This window comes from Sciurus carolinensis, chromosome 5 (genome assembly GCF_902686445.1).
Source record: "Sciurus carolinensis chromosome 5, mSciCar1.2, whole genome shotgun sequence".
Lineage (NCBI taxonomy): Eukaryota > Metazoa > Chordata > Mammalia > Rodentia > Sciuridae > Sciurus > Sciurus carolinensis.
In genome coordinates, this window is record NC_062217.1 from 123,823,958 (window position 1) to 123,840,236 (window position 16,279).

Below are 16,279 nucleotides of genomic sequence, written 5' to 3' on the forward strand. Positions count from 1 at the left end.
GACTTCCGTATTGAAATCATTCTATTCCTCCTGTATTATGCTACACATCACAGTCATCAGACCATTTTATGCTGTAAAGTTAATTTCAGTATATCCAAATACAACCAATTATGAATTCTAACTCTGGGCATGTCGATGAGAGTTACAGCATACCCAGTTAGTGGTTATCAATTTGGTACCTATTTGCTAACTTTGGAAGACTCACAACTCAACTTGGAACAAAGCTTTGCATAGATATCTATTTCCCTAGTTACCCTTATCCTAGCTCTATCTTGGTGAACATTAGCCAAATCGAACATGTCATCTCTTATGGCTCTATTATGAGGGGCTCGGGTGCCAATTACCGATTCCCTAGAATTTGCCTGTAATTGACTATGTCCCACAATAGGTAACTCTGGAAGTGACAGGCAGCCTCAAGTGTGGTTCTCCCGCCAGTCCATTGGGCTTTGCAGGAAGCCCCGCCTCATCAACTCAGTCTAGGGTGGTAGTTGGCCCGGGGTCGGTGAGTGGCGGGTCTTAGCTCCGCCCCAGCCGTCCGCTGCGCTGCCTGGGTCGGCGCCGTTTCCAGTTGAGAGATGGCGGCCGCCGCAGGTAGATCGCTCCTGCTGCTCCTCTCCTCCCGGGGCGGCGGCGGGGGCGCCGGCGGCTGCGGGGCGCTGACTGCCGGCTGCTTCCCCGGGCTGGCGGTCAGCCGCCACCGGCAGCAGCAGCACCACCGGACGGTGAGCGAGCGCGCCGGGCGGCTCCGGGGAGGGCGGGGCGGCGCTGGCGTGTCGGAGCCGCTGGCGGGCAGGCCGCCGGGGCAGCGGGCGAGTTACCTCAACTCCCGGCCGTTCCCGAGGTTGCAGGGCACAGTGGAGCCGCCGTGCCCTTCAGGCGCCTGCGGCGGCGACCAGGAAGGGAGGGCGGGCGGGAGGAAGCCAGGAGGAGGAGGAGGGGCGACGGCGGGGATGTTCCCGCAGGACTGGGGACACCAGGGCGGGGAAGGGACGGGACTTGAACCTCTCCCTGACCCGCCTCCGTTCTCGGTCCCTCCTCTCTTCTTTCTTAAGAGCTCTGCCCCAATGCTCCTAACTGAGCCCCATGCAAGTTGTCCCCTTCCCTCCTCCTCTTGGCGGGTTGGGGTGCCCTAAGTTGCCGCGGCTGCCTTGTGTATGTGTCAGAAGAGTGGCAGTGCCATGCTGCTGGAAACTGTCCCCGGAGAGCAACCCAGGACCCCAGCGGGGCTGCTCACTCGTCCTCTCTCGGCCCTAGGGGAACGACCAAGAAGGAAAATCAAACTTTATCCCCCTCTCTGACTTCCTGCATATGTGTGTGCACGGGGACCAGCTTCCTCGAGATGGATGCTGCATTGCTTCAGGAGACAAGCTACATCCCCTCGGGTCCTTAAAGGTCCTCAGTGATTCTTTCCGAGGGCTGGTTTTTAAGCTTCAGGAGTGCCTGAAGAAGGAAGGATGGGCAGCCGGCACAGGGGAAGAGAATATGACAAGTTGTTCCAGAGGCAGAGATTTGGTGGTTGTATTAACCAGTTATTGCTGGGTTTCATTGGCTGGCAATGAAAGGGCGTTTCTATTTGAACAGCCTTGGGGTGTGTGCCGGGAGGGATGGGTAGGAGGGAGAGGGTGAGAGATTTCTGTTTTCATTTGCAAGAGATCAACTTGGCATGGAGTTCATGACCTAACAAGTCAGCAGGTTCCCTTCCTTTGGACTTTCTAGACCCATATGTGTTGGGCTCTGGCCAACTCTGAGAGAATGAGTGTAGATTTTATGTCCTAGGGCTAAGTTGTGTAGTGTGGTAGTTAAAAAAGAACATCACTGCAGACAGCTTAATGGGAGGAACTAGTGCCTTCAGCTCTCAACAAACACATCACCTGTCTTGTTCTGATCACATAGCTCTTAAGAGGACAAAACTGGATGTTTTCAAAGAGGAAATCCTTAGACCCACGATAGTATAAATTGTCTGAAAGAGCTATGAAAAGAACTGATGCTCTGCAAATGCAAGAGAGTATTGCCATTATTAGTCATAGTTATGGACCCTATCTTCATTCCTGTGAGAAAATTGCACTTTTTCATGTTTGGCATACAGGCATATTGCTTTGCTGAAGCTTTTGGGTGAGAGCCGAGCTTTTTCTTTAGTTCAGTTTAGATTTGCGTGTTTCATAGCCTTGAATTATGTGTTTTGTTCTCTTAAAAACATAAGGCTGCCCCAAAATCTGATTGCATTCCTCTCTCTCCCAAACTATTTAAAGACTTCCCAAGTTGTCTTTCTCTCTGTTTTTTGATAAGATATCTTCTGACTTTGCACCGTTTGTTTTTAATACTGTTTGGGTGTGGTATTCACGTAGCCTTTTAAAATTGTGCCTCATGGATTTTCTACTGTCTGAATCCGTCAGGCTGTGAGTGTCTTCCTTGTGGGGATACTTCATGAAAGTGTTCTTCTGTGCTATTCTGGGGTGGGTAAAACTGATGTGCTGAATTTGTAACTGAAAGTACATTTACAATGAAGTGTTATTTCTGAAGGACAGAAGTGTTGTCATGGGAATGGTGACTTGTAAATGAACTTAGAATTCTAAGATTTTGAAAAAAGTTGAACCTTTTTAAAATGTGTAAATGGATTTTTAATTTTTCTGTACTTGCTCTGAAATCGTGTGACCAGTTGTCTCCATCTATTCTACGATTCCTCACAAGACAATTTGAGAAGTATCTGTTAGAGATTAAATTTTTGGTATTTCTTGCCTGAAATTGAGATCCAGAAAGGCTAGAAACTTGGCCAAGATTAACATAGCTGACATATAACAGTTTTAGGACTCCTACTCACTCCAGATATTATGACCTCCTTGTTGTGTTTTTTAATATGACTGCAATTGCTCCTTTCCATCTCTGACCTCTGTTCTAAGATTAACTAATTGTTTGTTACAAAATTATTGGTATTTCGAAGTCCCATGAGTGGGAATTCTGTTAGTAGGTGTGATTTGAGGCACATGTGTTAAGTGAATTTGGGAATAAACAACTTTCTAGAAAGAATAGATGTTCTTATAAAGGTACATGAGAGACACTAAGGTTGATTCTTGCACAGGAGACATCCTGTGTGTGTGCAGCAGATGGCACTCTGCATTGGCCTGGATCACAAGTCCAACTTGTGCCACTTTTGTTCTGCCGTAGTAGGTATGGTAAATTAGAGCAGGGGGACATAATCGATTATAGTACTGCTTACTTTTTTGTCATCCTTTTGGAAATACATCTTTTCTAAGTTTGGAGAATGAGTTCAAAGCAATATAGTAGTTCAGCTAGTTGGTAAATGCAGTTGTAAAGTTAGAAACATAATTTACCTTCTCCCAACCTTCATTAAAACATCTTTTAAATTTATTTTTCCAGTACTGGGAATTTTACCCAGGGTGCTCTATAACTCAGCGATACCTGTGCCCTTTTGTTTTTTATTTTGAGACAAATCTTGATAAGTTATCTGGGCTGGTCTTGAATTTGTGATTCTTCTGCCTCAGCCTCCTGAGTAGATGGGATTATTGGTTAGTAGCTGGGATTACAGGTGTGTGTCACCATGCCTGGCCTTTTTTTTTTTTTTTTTTTTTTTTTTTTTTTTTTTTTGAGGTGGTGTCCATTAGATGTTTGAGTTGTTGCCCATGCTGGCCTCAAACTCCTGGGCCCAAGAGATTCACCTCCCTCCGACTCCCAAGTAGCTGTGACTGTAGGTATGTGCCACTGTATCCAACTTTAAAAAAACCTTTCAATTGAGTACAGTGACTTTTTCAATATTTTTAGCACCATCTAGTGTAATTTTCTCCTTCCTGTGTGAAGAACCTGTTATTGCTGTCCACATTTTGACTGTAACTGAGACTGATATAAAATGTTTGCTGTTTGCCTGTCTGTATGGTAAGTGAAGGTGGCTGCTGTTTTCAAGGGAAACTGCCTTTCATTGTAGGCTGAAAATTCTTTGCTAAATCAAACTGTCTCATCTCTGATTATGACAGTGTGACCATTGGCATTTCCTAGTGATCCACTGCTGTGTGTATTACTAAATCTCTTACTTAAGTCTGTCATTGTACTGTTACAGTTTGTTGCTGTCCTCTACTCTTTGCGGTTTTTTGACAGTGATACTGTTTCAGTTTAGACTGAAAGTTTTAATGAGTTTATGTTGCCTGACACCAATCCGAGTTCTTTATTGCGTTTTCGATGGTCTGGCCCAATCGACCTCTGCAGCACAGATCCTCCACTGTACTCAAGCCAATCTCTGCACTGTCCCTTACGTTCATACTAACAGTTTATGTAGTTTCTGTAGCTTAATTTCAGTCTTCATCACTCTTAATCTCTCCTCAAACCTCTAATGTCTATTTTAGGGTAGAGACTCTGACCTGCAAATTCTATTTTGGTTTGTTTTGAGACAGTCTATGTAATTTATTTTGTCCAGACTGGCCTTGATCGTCCTGCTTCAGCCTACTGAGTAGCTGGGACTACAGGTATGCACCTAGATTACAACTCCTTTCAAATCTAACATTTTCGCTAATCCCGTTAGGTTATGTTTGTGGTTCAAAACAGCTAGGACTAAAATTCCTTTAAGTAGAGGTGGGTTCACAGTTCTAGTCTGAATCTTTATTTGTGTGATTCCTGGCTCTTTTTTTTTTTAATCTTTGGTACTGGGGATTAAACTCAAGAGTGCTTTTACGTCTGGGCTATATTCCCAGCCTTTTTATTTTTTATTTTGAGACAGGTTCTTACTAAATTGTCGAGGCCGGCCTGGTATTTGTATCCTCCTGCCTCAGGCTCCTGAGTAGCTAGGATTACAGGTGTGCACCATCAGGCCCAGTGATTCCTGCCTCTTAATTCCTTTTTTTTCCTGTTCTGTCTTCTCTGAATTCTGATGGGATTTATTATCTTCAGGACACAGATTGACACTGTCGTGTTCTCTCTTGGCATCTTATCTTAGTGGGGAGATAAAACAAAGATTTGTATCTTACCCCTCTCCCCAACTTGTTTAATAGTCTTTTGCTTAGGTAGCCAAATTTTGATAATTGCTTTAAGCTTGGTATTGCCAGTGCTATCTTTGGTTGTATATTATACTTCTTTAGGTTGAATTGGTGGAAAGAGGTGGTACCATTGGATTAGTTTTATAGTGTTCACAAATTTTCTGTCTGTACTCAGCAAAAGTATGATAATTACCCAGGTTATTATAAATATATACTTGAATCAAATTCCAAATTTGTAATAGGATTTTGAGGGCTGAGGTTGTGGCTTAGTGGTAGAGCATTTGCCTAGCATGTCTGAGGTCCTGGATTCAATCCTCAGCACCACATATAAATAAATAAATGAAATTAAGGCATAAAAAAACAGTAACTACAAAAAATATTTTGAGGGTCAAGATAAATGTTTAATACATTTTTTTAAAGAAGCAAACATCTTTTTATTCATCTTAAAGTCTTGAAAATATTTGAGTGAATGAACTTGGATACATTCAACAAATTCTGATTATTTGAAGTTTTCTGAGTCTTAAAGGACGCCTATGCTTTTTATGGAACTCTAATGGGAAACCTAAATAGAAAATCCAGGACTGGAGTTGTGGTTCAGTGGTAGAGTGCTTGCCTGGCATGTGTGAGGCCCTGGGTTTGATACTCAATACCACATATAAATAAATAAAAAATAAAAGATCCATTGACAACTTAATATATATATATGTATATATACACATATATAATATGTATATATACATATAAAAAAAAAAGAAAACAGCAGCAAGAATAGTGTAATTAACTAGACATGTTGGCACATGCCTATAATCTCAGCAGTTCAGGAGACCTAGGCAGGAGGATTGCAAGGTCAAGGCCAACTTCAGCAACTTAGCAAGACCCTTTCTCAAAATTAAAAATAATGAAGGACTGGGGCTATATCTCAGTTGTAGAAGGCCCCTGGGTTCAATTCTCAGTACCCGGACAAACAGACCCAAACAAACAATGGTATATTGGAAATTGGGCATTGTGGTGTGCTTCTGTAATCCCAACTATTTGAGGCTGAGAAGGAGGAGGATCACAAGTTGAAGGCCTGGGTAATTTAGTGAGACTGTTTTAAAAAAAAAAAAAAAAAAAAGGTTGGAGAGTGCTTAGCTAGCATATGCAGGGCCTTGGGTTCAATCCCCAGTACTACAAAAACAAACCCAATAACAGTACATTGACAGCCAATCGTTTTCTGTTTTGGGGACTGCCTCCCTGTTTAAATCAAAGCTTTCTACAAGATCTTCATTAATGCCATTTTAAGAGTAACTTCTGGGATGCTGTTTTTATTCCTTTTTGCATTCTAGCTTTGTGCCCCTACAGGTTTTCTTAAAAATTGTTTTTCTGTGATTAAGGTTAAGATTACTTTTTAATATCTTGGAATATCTTCTCAGTCTCAGGTTTTGAATCCTTTATTCAACTGATTAATGTCCCACCAGGGTTCAGGGAATGTATTAGAATTACTAGAATAACATGTTGTGAGGAGGGGCTGGGACTGTGACTCAGTGGTAGAGCGCTTGCCTCTCATGTGTGAGGCACTGGGTACAATCCTCATCACCACATACAAATAAATAAATAAAAGAAAGGTATTGTGTCCATACACAACTGAAAATATTTTTTTAAAAAGAATAACGTCCTGAGGAAAAGGAAGATGTTACTGTGGAGAATGTCTACAAAATTCTAGAATTAGAGCTCAGTGACTTTTGAGGAAATGAGTGCAAGTGTGATGAGATGGCTTCTAGTGGAGCTGAAAACGGACCATACATCTGGTTTTCTCAGTTATTTTCTTACTAAATTACACAATACTGGGTTTAAAAAGAAAATTTTAAAAGTCAAGTTCTTAGAGTAAGTACCCGTGTTAGTCAGCTTTCCATTGCTTTGACAAAATACCTGAGAAAACCAACCTAAAGGAGGAAGCGTTTATTTTGACCCGTGGTTGCAGCCCTTGTTTACTTGTCTCCATTGTTTCTGGGACTGTGGTGAGACAGTACATCATGGTGGCAGAAAAGGGGGGATAAAATATATAGCCAGTAATTCACTAAGCCCCACCTTCTTAAGTTTCCATTGCCTCCCAGTAGCCCATCGAGGTATAAATTCATCCAAGAATTCAGCCATCGGTGAAATTAGAGCCACCATGATCCAGTCATCTCCCTGAAGGCTCTACTGCTGCTCTGGGGGCCAAGGATTCAACACACAAACCCTTTGGGGAACATTTCATATCCAAACATTTCACCTGTGTACCTAAACTCAAACTCAGTCTTGATAAGTATTTTCTGAATTAGATCAAGCTGACTGACACCTGTTTAAAAAAAAAAATCTGCCCTCTGCAGGTTGAAAACAAAAGGTAAACAATTCATGTATTTCATTGCACTTTGTTAAATGCTTGCAGTGAGACAGCCTGTTTGAAATGAAAGTTGACTTCAAGCAAATTAATTTAAATTAGTGAATTATTGACCCACAAACCATGTATAGGCTTGACTCTTTTATGTTGATGAAAATATAACTTGGTAAATTTTGTCACCAACTGGGCCTAATAGCATGCTAAAGCTAAACTTTTTCTGATACAGTTCTGGAATAACTGGATAATATGACATTGCATTATGCCACCTCTCTTAAAAATAGTCTTTTCCAAAGTTTTTTTTAACAACATCAGTCATATTTATTAACTTGAAAGAGTGGAGTGTTTACTTTTCATGCTTTCTTACTTAAGTTTTCAGTTTTTACATGTTTTTTTAAACTTGTTATTTATCATCCTTTTTGAGGAATTCTTGTAAATCACTGGAAAATTGCTGAGGAGTCCATTAGGTATATGGTGTTGTCCAGAGGACAGTCAAAAATGTGCAGTCCTGAACTATATTGCCTTACAGCTAACAAGATCCTTTAAAAATTCCTTTTTCACCTTCTAAGACAGATCTTCGTGTGCTTCTTACTTAATCTGCAGTAAGTAATGTTACAGGATATTTAAGAGGATTAATGTCTGCTTTAAATTTTAGTTCAGAGAAAGTTAATGTGACTGATAATTTGTCAGATAAGAAGAGAGCAAATTTGTTAGCTTGAACTACCTGATCTCTATAAACACAGGCACATTGAAGAAAGCATCTAAGATCTGAGGGCATTATTCTTTTAATTCTCATCATAACCTTAGGACAGGTATTATTATCTTCTTTTTATAGATGAGGAAATTGAGGATGATACAGATTCACTTGTTCCTAAGTATCATGAGCTGTTCTAGTGCCAGGATGCAAAGATGGACAGGACAAATGGCTTTGGATTTAAGCCAAGGTCTGGCAAGAACTAAAGCTATACCATACTGAGTGTCAGTGTGAGTCCTCCTTCCTCTTCATCTGCTCCTTCACCCTCGTTTCTTTTTCAGGTATCTACTGCAGTTTTCTTCCAAGAGATATCCATGTACTGACTACATTTCTTTAATCTCTTTCCTCATCCTCCCTTGGAGAGTGGGGGGTCTAAAGTATTTCCCTCCTGGGGATCCTGGTAGTTAAGTTTGGAATACTAAGCAGTCCCAGTAAACCTGTATTGCTTGAACACCAAACATTTTTTTTAAAATCACTTCTAGTGTATTTCACAATCCCTTAGGCAAAATACTGCTCTTGTACAGATGAACAATGAAGACCTAGAAAGGTCCAGTAACCTGGAGTTACTCATTCAGAAAGTATTCATGGAACTCATCCTTTTATGAGACATTGTGCTAGGCACTGGTACCATAAGACTTCACAGTTTAGCCAGGGGACATTGTGAATCAGTGTAACTGTATTGCTGAATTTTTTTTTTCCTGATGGAGGCTCTTGGGGAGCATTCAGAGGGCCCTGTTGGAGCTGTGGAAGGACTCAGAGGAAATATTGCTTGAGCTGAAACATGAGAAAATACAGCACGTGACAGACTGGAAAAGTGTGGTTGGCATGAAGGAGTAAGATGTATTTGAGAAGCAGTCAGTAGTTTGTTACATGCAACCAGATTATGGGCAAGAATAGTTGGAGATTAGGCTGGATGGTAGTAATGATATCAGTGATAGTTAATATTTATCAAGTACACAATGTGCCAAGCTCTTTACATTGGTTATCTCCCTTAATCCTTGCCTTCCCCTATGGCATGGGTGTTGTTATTATTCTCATTTTACCTCAGATTGTTTAAGTGATGTGTGTAGGATCGCAGCTGGTAAGTGACACACAGTAAATTACTTGTCCAGGATCACACAGCTAGTAAATAGCACATCTGACATATTAACCCAAAGAGTCTGACTCCAGAGTCTGACAATTCACCCCTGTACTGAGGGGGAGGGATCAGACTGTGATAGTGAAGGAACTTGTAAAGCAGTTGAAATTTTGTGTGATGTGTCAGTTTTTCAAGCCACATAGAAGTACATTTTGCATTTTACATTAGGACCCATTATGTGTGCACATTGTGTGTAGGTAAAACTAAAGAAAAGTCTCAAGAAAGTATGCATGAAGCATATATAGATTCTGTTTTATTGAAGAAATACTGGTGGGGCTGCCCCCTAAATTGATTTTACAACTTAATCTACCATCTGAAAAAAATACCTCTTGTCAGTAGATGAGCTGTTGAAGATTTTAAGTAGGAGAATCACTTGATTTAGGTTTGTACTTTTAGGTAGGTCACTCTGTCAACAGGTGTGAGGGTGGGCGGAAAGGATGGGACCAAAGAGGCAGAAGAGAGCAGTAAGGGGCAGCTCAATGGATCAGGTAAGAGATGCCTGAATTAGGACTGTAGCATTGGGGGTAGTGAAAAGGGAATAGAAAAGAGAGAGTTTTCAGAAATAGAATTGATAGAACTTGATAATTGGATATGGACTAGCTCTTAGCTAGTACCAGGGAGAAGGGCAATTCAGTTTAAGATCTGACTTTATTACTCGGGCTCTGAAACTTTATTTCTTGACCTTCTTTGAAGTATTCCTTTTTATAGTAATGTTAAAATGCTTTATTATTTTCTCTGTGCCTCTAATTTTATATTTTAAAATGTACTGTTGTGCTTTAGTTATATTTAAGAGATTTAAAAATTTATGTATCAAATCAGATGCCCACCTTATTCTCATGTTCCCACCTCCTCTCCGTTTCCCCATAGAATTTGGAAGATTTGCACAGCAGTGAGAAAAGGTACACAACATGAAAAGCACTCAGCAGATCATCATTGAAGGAGTGCATTATACATCACAGTCTTCAAAGCTTGTGTAGTAGTTCTTAATATTATGTTCATTGACTAGAGGAATGCTTTTGAGTAATTGACTTTGTTCTTGTTATTCTCCATTTTTGTAATATATGAGTTGATAAAGAGCTCTAATTGCCTTGTTTTGATTCACTTTAGGAAATATTGACCTTTTTTTTCCTTTTTAATTTGTTTAATTGACACATAAAATTATAATATTAATGGGGCACTATGTGATGCTTTGATCCATGTATACGTTGTGTAATGTTCAAATTAATGTAAAAACATCCATCTCTTCAAACATTTATTCTATGTGGCAAAAACATTCCAATATTGTACAATATTTATCTACAGTCACCCTACTTTGTAATAGGACACCATTTCTTTCTTATTTTAAGTAGATTTTCCTAAGTATGCAACCTTTTCTTCCTAAAAATGTATCCATCTTCATTTCCACATTAGAAATGTAAATATATGAGATTCCTATTGCTTCTGCCATCCCCGTCTCTTAAGAGGTATAAACATTAAAATAAAATGATTTGGAGTGATTCTTTAGCATTTTAATTGACTAGGTACCTTACTGGATTGGTTTATTTAGAAGGCATAAATTCTTAGTCCTCTAGGCAGTATAATACAAAAATAGCTGTTTCTTTGATAACCATGAGTTTTTAAGAGACATTGCAGTATCTGCTCTACCAGAAGAGGTTATATTTGCAATTTAGTTGGTGAACCTTTTGGAATCTTATGAGTAAAGGATTGCTGTACCATCACAGAAAATTTTTGTTAGTTCTAAAATAGATAAATAAATGAAGAGGTGATAGTTGTGAGTGGGGTGTGTGTGTGTGTGTGTGTGTGTGTGTGTGTAATTGAATAAAACAAAAGTAATTGAAGAGGATTAGGTGACATATGGTATAATAAATAGTCAGGAATCTGAGTTCTGTTCCTCTCTCTTCCATTAACTTGGTATTTGATCTTGGGGGCTGGGGTATAATTCAGTATTAGAGCGCTTGCCTAGCATGTGCAAGGCCCTGGGTTCAATTCCCAGTACCACAACAAAAATAAAACAAAAAGAGGCTATTTGATCTTGGGTGAGTCACTTAACCTTTTTGGGCCTTATTATTTTTGTCAGTTAAATAAGGATGCTTGATTAGGTGAACGTAAAGAACTTACTTCTTCAATTTCAAGTTACCTTTCATTTTTTATAATGCTTTATAAGTATCTTTTATATTATTTAATTGGGTGGCTTGCATGAAGTCATAAACCCGGATATCATGTATTTGCTTATTTGTACAAGGATCAAGAACTTGAAGAAAGATAAATAGCCTTCCAGTTCCTTTTCAGGACATTCTCCTTAATTGCTTCTGATTCCTTGATGAACAGTTTATCCTGTATTCATTCACCTTTAAATGGTTCATAATCCTTTAGTCCCATCTTTTTTTCTTTGTCCCAAACTACTAAAGGAGTGGAGGAAGAGGTGAAAATGTGAGTTGGGAGAAGAGACAAAGGAGTTATGGTTGGAGTGTTGAAGTGAGATTGCATTGTATCGATAAATTAATTGAGTTGTGGCTTACCAGACTGAAGTAGAAAATGTTTCTGTTTTCTTTTGTAGTTATGCTATTGGAATTCTCAGGGTAAAACCTTAGTAAGTGGTTAGTTGCCCCTAGTACCTTACAGGCATAAATCATTCAGCTCCATGGAGCCCAGTACAGTGTCAGCTTGTAGACACTATCAGTGTTGGATGGTTTATCAGAATTGATGAGTTAAACAGTCCTAGATACCACTGTCTAAATCCTTCAACTCTTGGGAAAATACAGCTGTAAATCATATTGTTCTCTGAGCCCAGACACTACAATGGCAGAGATGATAGAAATGTCAAGAAGGAATAACCTTTGTCATTCACACAGCAGCTAGTAGTTTTTTAAAAACAGTTCACATAATGCTGAAACAAGCTGGACTACATAAAAAGCCTAAGTAACAGTAGTCATGAGAAATTATTATAAAGTGGTTATTTAAAGGCAGGCTAGGGATGTAGCTTAGTGGTAGTGTGCTTGGCTAGCATGTGCAAGGCCCTAGATTCAATCCCTAGCACTGCAAAGAAAAACCAACAAGCAAACAAAAATTGAAAGCAATTTAAGGAATGATAGAATAACATATACCTGGTATGTATTGGTGGGGGTTGGGCAGTGCTGGACACTACAAGAGAGAGAAAGGAACTATTTGAAAATAGTACTGCCAACTCCAGATTCTTTACATATATATAGTTCCAAAGATGACAGATTTTTGGAGGTGTTTATTTTCTTTCTTTCTTTCTTTCCTTACTTGCTTACTTATTTTTTAAATGTGGTGCTAAGGATCAAACCCAGTGCCTCACAGGTGCTAGGAGAGCACTCTACCGCTGAGCCACAACTCCCCCCCCCCCCCCCATGGAGGTGTTTATTTATTTATTTAATTTTTTTTTTTGTTTTTTTTTTTTAAGTTGTCAGTGGACCTTTATTTTACTTATTTATATGTGGTGCTGAGAATTGAACCCAGCGCCTCACACATGCTAGATAAGCACTCCACCACTGAACTACAACCCCAGCCCGGAGGTGTTTATTTTTTATTTTTTTATCTAACCTTCTGAATTTCCATTCTGCCATTACTGTATTCTGTATCTTGTACTGCCAGAATTCTGCTCACTGCCATGAAGCAGTGCTGTGGTAAGTGACATTACATGTGTACATATTATGTACATATTAGTACTTTGGCTTGCTTCTTTATTTTATGCCTTTTTTTTTTTTTTTTTTTTTTTTTTTTTAGTATTGGGAATAGAACCCAGGAATACTCTACCACTGAGCTACATCCCAAGCTACACACCAGCTGTTTTTTATCTTGAGACAGTGTCTTGCTAAGTTGCTGAGGCTGACCTTGAACTTGTGATCCTCCTGTCTCAGACTCCTCAGTAGCTGGGATTTCAGATGTTGGCCATCACATTTTATTCTTTTTTTTTTAACACCCCCCCAAAATGAAATATTAAACAAAAATTTAAAAATTTCAGTTCTGACTTAAGCATCAAAGCAATTGTTTAAGCACAGTTGAGATTATAAAACAGTAATTTAGTATATCATGGTATTATAGAGTTTTGGAAAATTCATTTATTTTATAGAGAGCCAACTCTAGTCAGTGCTTTCTTTAGTTTTACTATCTCATTCTATATTGGTCTTTGATTCAGAATGAATTCAGGTTTTTAGTATGACCAAGTGCCACAAAGTTGGATGAGCTTTAAATGTATAATGACTTTCTTTTTAATGATTGCTAGAGCTGTTAGCAGTAAAAGGAGAATGAAAGGGAACTATAATAGATTTCTTGTCTAAAATGAGTATTCTGGGTGGATTAAAAGCAGAGAAGCTGTGGCTCTGAGTTATGGATCTGAAGGTCACATCACAGCCAGGATCAGAAAATCATGGCATGGGCTGGGGATATAGCTCAGCTGGTAGAGTGCTTGCCTCACGAGCACAAGGCCCTGGGTTCAATCCCCAGCACCGCAAAAGAAAAAAAAAAAAAGAAAAAAGACAATCATGGCACTAGTGGAAGAAAAGACGGAAGAAAAAAAGACAATCATGGCACTAGTGGAAGAAAAGACGGAAGAAACTGCTGATGAGCATGCTCTCAAAGGAGAGCACTTGGAAAGGCCATTCTATTACCGGAGGGTTTTTTTTTTTTTTTTTTTTTCTTTTAGGGGTGGAAAGGAAATGACATTGTGTACAGATAAACATACAAGGGGAAAAGTTGTCTTTTTAAATTATAAAGTATATCGTGTATAAAAACAAGTGGAGTAAGATAACGTATGTCCTCTAGCTTGAGAAACACCGTAATTGTGTCCCCAAGTACTCTTCCTTAGTCCTCTTTCCTGTCCTCTTTCCCAAAGTAACATTCTCTTAAACTTGGTGTTTACCCTCCATGTATGTATTTTTCCTTTTGCTGTATATGTTTGTATCCATAAGTCTTTATATAGTATTGTAAACATGTTTTACAACTTTATTTAGAAGATATTATACTATGTATCCTTCTGTAGTTTATTCTTTTTGCTTAATATTTAAAATATAGTTGATACATGTGGTTCTGGTTCATTCATTTTTAACTACTTTGTGGCATTTCTGTTTCTATTCCATGTATTTAATCATTATCCTGTTGTCTGAATGTATTTTTAGCTGAATATTTTGAGGGACAGGAAAGGGAAATCTATTATATCATTTTTTAAGTTGGATAAGGAATGTTGTTTTGACTTTGAGAAAAGCCAATTTCCATTTTTGGTGTGCAGTCCCGTTTATCAGAATCCTGGGAAAACCCTTTGTACTTCCCCCAGAGGAGGCAGAGAAGGGTAATGTTTCATTACACAGATGAATATGTCTTGCACAAAATGCAGAAGAGCATCTGCTATAATACAGCAAGCTCATGAGGGATTGAGCTGCTGCAGCAAAAGCTTGGTTTACTCCACTAAAATCCTCAGATTTTTCAAATCAGACAAGCTGTGAATGGAAACTTGTTGGCATTAATTCATTGTTTCTGAGTGTTTGGAATTATCTGCTATTTGGATACTATCTGCTTAGTTTGTAAAAGGATATGTGCCTATTATGGTAAAAAGATTGTTCTTGAATTGTGTTATAGTTTTATGGAGCAAGCCAGAGGAAAAATGAGGTCTAGGAAAGAGGAGAGATAGTTGGTGTGAAATAAATATTTGTTTTAATAATAAACATATATTAATCCATGTTTATTCTTACTTTGTAGTTATTGTTTTAAAAAGACAATCTCTGATAAATTTTATCTTCTTGATTTTATGCTGTTGTCTTTCTTTTGCAGCATCCTTGATAATGGTTTAAGCATTTTTACAGAATACATAGTGCAGAGGTTCATTCAGGTTGTCCCGCCAAATGATTTGCTATATTGTGCATTAACCAGAAATGCTGAGGCAGCTAGGGAAACACTAATAAATGGGATGCTTTCCAGGCATGGTAGCTAAGGCAAAGCAAACACAAGCCAAAAGTAAGAAGAAAATGTTTCTTAGGCATTCAAACTGTAGTCTGGCCAGATATGCCATTAACACTGAATATCTTCTTCTAATTAAATTAATTGGGACCTGGGCAGTTTGAAATACCAGATTGTCTGTTAAAAAGAGTGGCCAGTTTTAAGCATATTAGAATTATGGATCATGCAAGAATAGTCTTTTGGTTAAAACTTACTGAGAATGAAAAATTGTCTTTGACTTTTTTTTGATAGATTCTGGAGCCTCAAGAATGATTAAACTCAGGGACCTATTTGTTTCTTCCATAGTTTTGAGAGAAAGAGTACTGAATGCACCTGCAGCAAAGGAAGAGTCTTTTTTTGGTTGTTGTTTTTGTTTGTTTTGTAGGAATGATTACATGGAGGAGAATGATTAAGAATTAAGAATGATTTTTTTTTTTTTACTGTTGTTTTTCTTGCTAATCACACTTTTTTTTTTTTTTTTATAACCCATGCATAGTGTAAGTGTGAAGAAAGGAGACAGTGGTATGGGAAAGATGTCTTTTATTTTTGTTCTTGTTTTGGAATGATCTCCAGTCTTTTCAAACAGAACCCCTATTCTACAGAGTTGTAATGATTAGGCAAGTAAATTGGATTTTTTTCTTTTTAATGCACCAAGATTTCTCTTGGAGCTTCTCTGGTTTGTAAATGAATTTGAATAGCCCAAGGGCTTCTGTTGTCAAAATTCCTTTTACTTAAAATTTTTTTTTTCCTTTGTTCCTCAACATTTATTAGAGTTCCATCTTTTTTTTTTTTTTTTTTTTTTTTTTTTTTGTAGATAGGGTGAATTTTTTTTCAAGGGTTGGAAATATAGATCAATGGTAAAGCACTTGCCTAGTGTGCATGAGGCCCTGGATTCCATACCCAGCACTGCAAAAATAAAAACAAAAACAAAGCAACAAAAAAGCTAGTTAAGATATTTCTAAAAGTATTAGTTTATGTACTCACTTTGGCAACACACATATACTAAAATTGGAACAATACAGAGAAGATTAGCATGACCCCTGTGCAAGGATGACATGCAAATTTGTGACGTGTTCATATTAAAAAAAGAAGAGAAAAAA

The 16,279-nt window shown here is 38.5% G+C and overlaps 1 protein-coding gene and 1 non-coding gene across 5 annotated transcripts in view; both read left to right on the forward strand.

Annotated features, from left to right (window-relative positions):
• Positions 1–553: 553 nt before the first annotated feature.
• Positions 554–16,279, forward strand: part of Mcu (mitochondrial calcium uniporter) — a 191,363-nt gene continuing 175,637 nt past the window's right edge. For 2 of the 4 annotated variants that reach the window (XM_047553694.1, XM_047553695.1), the window contains exon 1: positions 554–722. In XM_047553694.1, the coding sequence (XP_047409650.1) occupies positions 576–722 (147 nt within the window). In that variant the 5' untranslated portion in view covers positions 554–575. The remainder of the gene's footprint in view (positions 723–16,279) is intronic. The other 2 variants (XM_047553696.1, XM_047553698.1) reach the window with 1 other exon arrangement.
• On the forward strand, positions 16,156–16,264 carry LOC124985966 (U6 spliceosomal RNA). The gene has a single exon (XR_007108901.1). It is a non-coding gene; the product is annotated as a U6 spliceosomal RNA (small nuclear RNA).